Below are 6,464 nucleotides of genomic sequence, written 5' to 3' on the forward strand. Positions count from 1 at the left end.
GTCTCAAACCCTTGGGTTCAGGAGATCCACCCCATCGGCCTCCCAAGATGCTGGGATTGCGGATGTGAGCCACCATGCCTGGCCTCAAATTGACTCCTAGTGCCCATTTGGTATAAGGGATTCCTAACAGTTTGCAATGTAGTTTTCTTGTTTTTTATTTTTATTTTTTTTTAAGCTATGAGGTCTCACCTTATTGGTCAGGCTGGTCCCAAGCTCCTTTCCTCAAGCAATCCTCCCACCTTGGCCTCCCAAAGAGCCACCTGCCCAGTGATTTATCCTGTTTCTTAAGGAATATCTTTACCTTCTTAGACATTTTGGAATACCATTCTAGAAGTCAAATTCCAAGTGCAGTCATTTTTTTTTCCTAGTCCATTATAGTTAACCTTCTTGTTAGTGATCAAATACCGAAAGAGAAAAGCACAACCAGAAATTTTGGCTATTTGCTGCAAGACTAATAGTTTTAGCTCTTGGGTCTATACTAAGAACTTGAAATTTTTAAATTAGTATCTCTGCCTAGGATAAAAGTTTTTAATAAATGTGTAATGTGTTAAAGTTGAAAATCAACATTAAATCCCTTTAATTTAGACTGGAGTGGGCGTGGGAAATTGCAAGTCTATTTCTACATATAAGGGATATATTATCCTACCCCACCACTACCTTTTTCTCAATTTCCATTTCTTTGTAGTCATTTTAATAAAAGCCATTTGGATTCTGAGAAGCACTAATTCCTAGTTGTGAGAGGTCTATGCAAGTAAGAGTGAATCATTAAGTGAAGCTCATTGAATAAAGTTCTCATTTCTCTCCAATAGACTATGCTAGCAAACTTACTTTTCTTGTGTTTAAATAATTTAATATCTCACTACGATAGTTTTTCACTAGAAGGGTGTGATGTGTTTTTTTTTGTTGTTGTTCTCAGAGTTGTCTTCTGAGATAATCATTACCAAGTCTTTGGTGGGGTTGTGTTTTTTTCATATGGTATGACAAAAATTATAACTCATAAGATTTAGGCATAATCTGGTTTTAAAACCTTTATTGAAACTGTTGTTTTTTAACTTAGCAGGCAGCCTAGGCCATGGCTGAAAAGAAGGGGTAAGTCCTTCATTGCATGATGATGTGTGCAGGTTTTCTGGAATTTCTGATTTTTATATTTGAATTCACATGTGTGATGTCACATCAATAACTTGTGTTTCTGAAATATCCTAACTAACTTGTTAATAAGGAAAGAAACCAGATTTGCTTAAATTGTTCAAGGCTGACATTCTGAAATTCTAAACTGGAAATAACTTGCCAGAGTATTCGGAAAGATTCTAATTACAAGGATCAGGCCTAAAATAGCTCCTTGGGAAAGAAATTTCCTTTTTGATGAAAACTTAAAAGATGGTTTTTGGTAATGTAAGCAGTTAAAAACATGACTTTAGAAAGACAGCTTAATGTGTGTTCAAGCAAACCTTTGTTTTGTTGCTGTTGCTTTTGCTTATGTTTGTAGAAGAGAGAGGAAGTCATTATACCAAAAAATAATATGTATATATAACTTTGAGTGAGGCTACTTATATCTTAGAATGGGTATCCTTGAACTATATCTACCCCACCATGGCTTAAAAAAATCAGTGGTGTATATTGAGAATGTCAGTCATGAGCTTAGTGTTTAAGTAACACATCCCACTTACAGTTGTTTGCATGATTAGTCTTGTGTATCTTGATATTCAACTTTGTTTTTGCTGTGCCAGTTCAAAAATAACTTTTTTGCTAAAAACTCTTAAAATTCATGACATCAGTTTTGTTTTGATCACCCGGTTTTATATAGTATTCCTGGGACCAAAAAATTTAAATATACTTTTTTAATATGGAACAGAAATTTGAAGCTGGAAAGATAGTGTTTATGGAAGATTTGTGTGCTTTTGTGTTTTAAAACCCATCAGGCTGCTGGTAAGGCAGTTTCTAGGGCTCACTTTTCCTCGTTACCTCTTGACTAGTGTAGCATGTGGTGTGTTTTAAAATTCTTCATTTTCTGCTTCGTAATTCTAATAACAACACTATATATGTAGACAAATAAGCTGAATTGTATATTTTAGTTATTTGGTCTTAAGCATAACTAAAGGGACCTTTCTTTGGGTACTTTTCTCAAGTTTAAATATATACTGGCCACATTTCATGTCTTTGAAAGTATACATTATTGTAAAGCAAGTACTCTGTCTATACCAGAGGGTGCTTTAACTGTAAAATACTTGAGAAACAATTCAGTCTTACCTGATCTCTGAAACATTTTGGCACAGTTCATCACTCCAGTTTGTTACTTTCTTGAGAATAGTCCATTTTTTGTTTTTGTTATTATAATGTATGTTCTGGTCATTGGAAACAGAACAGCTCATAGTTGTGATGTAATATAATAACAGTAATATAACCTAGTAGTGATTTTGCTTCAAGGAATTTAATTAGATGGCAAAATCACTGCTGTTTGTTGATTACATTTGTAGGGCTTTTTTTTTGTCTTACTCAGTGACCATCACTACAAATGTCTTAACGTTGAAGCACAGACAGACTGTAGAGCATTTGTTAATCCTCCTGCGTAATGCAGTCGTGGGAAGTAGTGCTTGCTAGATGTTTGAAGATTTTATGATCCATCTGCTTGGGCTTGTTATTTGTAAAATAAACATTTAGTTTGAGTTGATGCAGTGAGTTTTTTGGGCTAGTAGTATCCAGGTCCCTACTCTATTGAAAATACAATCTTCACTATCTCCCTTTAAGTTAGAGGAGATGTAGTATTTAGAACACCTTGAGACATTACTTTGTAAAATAGCTCGTTTTATGTTCATGAAGCTATCTTGTTCTCTGTTAAAGCTACTAATTGTCTCAGTGTAAGTTTTAAATAAACATGCTTCTTTAAAGCTGGTTTGTACCATGTGGTTTTTCTTCTTTAATTATGCACTGCTGGATATCATTGCCTTCTTCCCTCCCTCCCGCCCCCTCATCCATCACTCCCTTCAGCTGAACATTTTCCAGTACTCTTCAAAGTTTAAACACTGCATTTATTTAAAAAAAAAAAAAAAAAAGGAATTAATTCTTATTGCTTAGACTTTTTATTAGCTAAATGAAGAGGCTCATACAGGTAGGGTACTTGTCGAAGCAGAATACTTTACTTCATCTCGCAGTGCTAATCCTGGGAAGTTGTCCCGTCTAGCTGCATATTCCCCAACATTGGCCAGCCCTGGTACCACACAGCAGCTCAGAGCACTGCGGTATATGCTCATGTCATGAGCATCATACCACTCGTCGGTCTTTTCATCATAGCACTCAACGTTAAAGGTGGTGGTAAAGCCGTTGAAGCCACCCACCACAAACAAGAGGTCGTCCACCACCTCGATGCCAAAATTGCTACGAGGATTAAACATAGTGGGGATTGTGCGCCAAGTGTTAGCCACTGGGCTATAGGCTTCTGCACTCCTAAGGCGATTCGCTCCATCAAAGCCACCTACCTGTGGATAGCAAAAGAAACACCGTTGGCTGCTAACCATTGATACTGTTCACTGAGGAGGCCCTTATTTGGGGTACCAGTGATTTCATAACTCCCTCTTCCATGAAAAAAAGCTCTTCAGATACTTCACAATAATAGCATAAACCCATTTACTAATACAAAATCTAGGGGTAATATGTGCATGTGTTTTTGTAGTACTAGATAAACTTACCGCATATACATGTTCTCCATAAGCAATCACGCCTATTCCACTCCTCCTGCTTCTCATGGGTGCTATGACCGTCCACTGATTACTTTCAGTGTTGTACACTTCTGCTGTAAACAGGCACTCGTTTCCATTAAACCCACCACATATGTAGACCTGTGTGAAGAGTTCCAAGATTATTAAAATTTCCACCTCTAGGGAATAGAAAGAAAGGATATGTGTGTGGTGGTAGGGGACACTTAATCCCGGTCTGTACAATCTCAATTTACTTTTTTTTTTTTTTTTTTTTTTGAGGCGGAGTTTCACTCTTGTTACCCAGGCTGGAGTGCAATGGCGCGATCTCGGCTCACCGCAACCTCTGCCTCCTGGGTTCAGGCAACTCTCCTGCCTCAGCCTCCTGAGTAGCTGGGATTACAGGCACGCACCACCACGCCCAGCTAACTTTTTGTATTTTTAGTAGAGACGGGGTTTCACCATGTTGGCCAGGATGGTCTCGACCTCGTGATCCACCCGCCTCGGCCTCCCAAAGTGCTGGGATTACAGGCTTGAGCCACCGCGCCCGGCCTTCAATTTACTTTTTTAGAGACGGAATCTTGCTCTGTCGCCCAGGCTGGAGTGCAGTGGTGCGATCTCAGCTCACTGCAACCTCCACCTCCTGGGTTCTAACAAGTCTCCTGCCTCAGCCTCCTGAGTAGCTGGGACTACAGTCACACACCACCACATCCGGCCAATTTTTTTGTATTTTAGTAGAGACGGGGTTTCACCATGTTGCCCAGGCTGGTCTCGAACTCCTGAGCTCAGGTAATCCACCCACCTTGGCCTCCCAGAGTGCTAGGATTACTGGCATGAGCCACCACGTCTGGCCTATTTTTTAGTTTTTGAGGTGGAGTCTGTTGCCTGAGCTGGAGTGCAATGGAGCTATGTTGGCTCACTTAAACCTCTGCCTCCTGAGTAGCTGGAATTACAGGTGTGTGCCACCACGCCTGGCTAATTTTTGTATTTTTAGTAGAGACAGGGTTTCACCATGTTGGCCAGGCTGGTCTCGAACTCCTGACCTCAGGTGGTTCCCCCACCTTGGCCTCCCAAAGTGTTGGGATTACAGGCATGAGACACTGGGCCCGGCCGAATTACTTTTTAATAAGCAAAAATAAGACAGTTGCAGCTGGGTCACTTAGTTGAAGGAAGAATGAGTACTGCAAAGTGAATACTGCCACTTCATCTTCCACCCACCCCAAAAAAGAACAGCATCATTTCTGGGCTTGTACTTTGCACCCTCCCACCCGGGTCCTTTACCTTCCCATAGAGCGTTGTGGCACTTGCATCACTCCTCTGTTCGTGCATGGGGGCGATGAGTGTCCATTGATTGGTCTCTGGCTCGTAACGTTCAGCAGTGTTTAGACGCACGTAGCCATCAAATCCTCCCATGGCATAAATAAAATTGCTGAGGACTGTCACACTGACATAGCAACGTCTGGAGTGCATTGGGGCTACCTGATGCCAAGTTTTCTTGACTGGGTCAAAACGCTTAACGCTATTGAAATAGTCTACACTATCAAACCCCCCAATGATATACACATAGCCTTTCAAATAGGCTGCCCCATGGTAGGCACGGGGACTCTCTTCCTCACAAGTAACGTTCACCCATCTGTCTGCCCGAGCGTCATATGCCTCAATGGCATTGGTGGGGCTTCCACCACTCCAGCCACCAATTGCAAAGAGGATGGCATAGGGCAAGCGGGGTCTGGTGAGTGGGTTGGTGAAATCAGAATTAGAGGGTCCATTCATGTTGAGGTCATACATGGCTTTTAGGGCATTAATGATGACTGGTTTGCATTCCTCACTGTCTTTGACATAGTCATTCATCTTAACGTTGTTCATGAAGTATTCAGCATGCATTAGGGCCAGGCGAACCTAAGAAGCAAACACAGAAAGTCATTCAGGTGAGGTGAGGGTGCCAGGAAATCCCATATCCTTAACCCCCATTTTATAGTCTGCCTTTGAATTGCTGGAAATATTTTGGTTTGTTTTTGAAATGTGTAAGTCACAGTTTAAATAGTCGATTTTGAGGCTCGCACCATAATCCCAGGACTTTGTGAGGTCAAAGCAGCAGATTGCTTGAGGCCAGGAGTTTGAGACCAGCCTGGTACCATACCAAGACCCTGTCTCTACTAAAAATACAGAAGTTGGGGCCAGGCAGGGTGGCTAACACCTGTAATCCCAGCACTTTGGGAGGCCGAGATGGGCAGATCACCTGTGGTCAGGAGTTTTGAGACCAGCCTGGCCAACATACTGAAACTCCATCTCTACTAAAAATACAAAAATTAGCTGGGTGTGGTGGCAGGTGGCTCCCAGCTACTCAGGAGATTGAGGCAGGACAATCGCTTGAACCCAGGAGGTGGAGGTTGCAGTGAGCCGAGATTGCCCCACTACACTCCAGCCTGGGCAACAGAGCTACTAGATTCTATCTCAAAAAAAAAAAAAAAAAAAAATATTCGCCACCGGGCACAGTGACTCGTGCCTGTAATCCCAGCATTTTGGGAAGCCGAGGCAGGCGGATCACGAGGTCAGGAGTTCAAGACCAGCCTGACCAACATGGAGAAACCCCATCTCTACTAAAAATACAAAAAATTAGCCGGGTGTGGTGGTGCATGCCTGTAATCCCCGCTACTCGGGAGGCTGAGGCAGGAGAATTGCTTGAACCTGGGAGGCGGAGGTTGCAGTGAGCCGAGGTCATGCCATTGCACTCCAGCCTGGGCAACAAGAGCAAAACTCCATCTCAAAAAAAAA

At 41.8% G+C, this 6,464-nt stretch overlaps 1 protein-coding gene across 1 annotated transcript; it reads right to left on the bottom strand.

Moving 5' to 3' along the window:
• Nucleotides 1–3,044: 3,044 nt before the first annotated feature.
• KLHL10 (kelch like family member 10) lies at nt 3,045–5,786 on the bottom strand. The gene is made up of 3 exons (XM_032279666.1): nt 4,971–5,786; nt 3,684–3,833; nt 3,045–3,473 (listed from the first exon to the last, which is right to left on the bottom strand). Exons 1-3 carry the CDS (start codon nt 5,571–5,573, stop codon nt 3,099–3,101), a joined length of 1,128 nt encoding a protein of 375 aa, XP_032135557.1. The 5' UTR covers nt 5,574–5,786; the 3' UTR covers nt 3,045–3,098.
• Nucleotides 5,787–6,464: the final 678 nt, after the last annotated feature.

The sequence above is a fragment of the Sapajus apella genome, unplaced genomic scaffold, assembly GCF_009761245.1.
Source record: "Sapajus apella isolate SASKATOON/1434 unplaced genomic scaffold, GSC_monkey_1.0 scaffold12, whole genome shotgun sequence".
Taxonomy (NCBI): domain Eukaryota; kingdom Metazoa; phylum Chordata; class Mammalia; order Primates; family Cebidae; genus Sapajus; species Sapajus apella.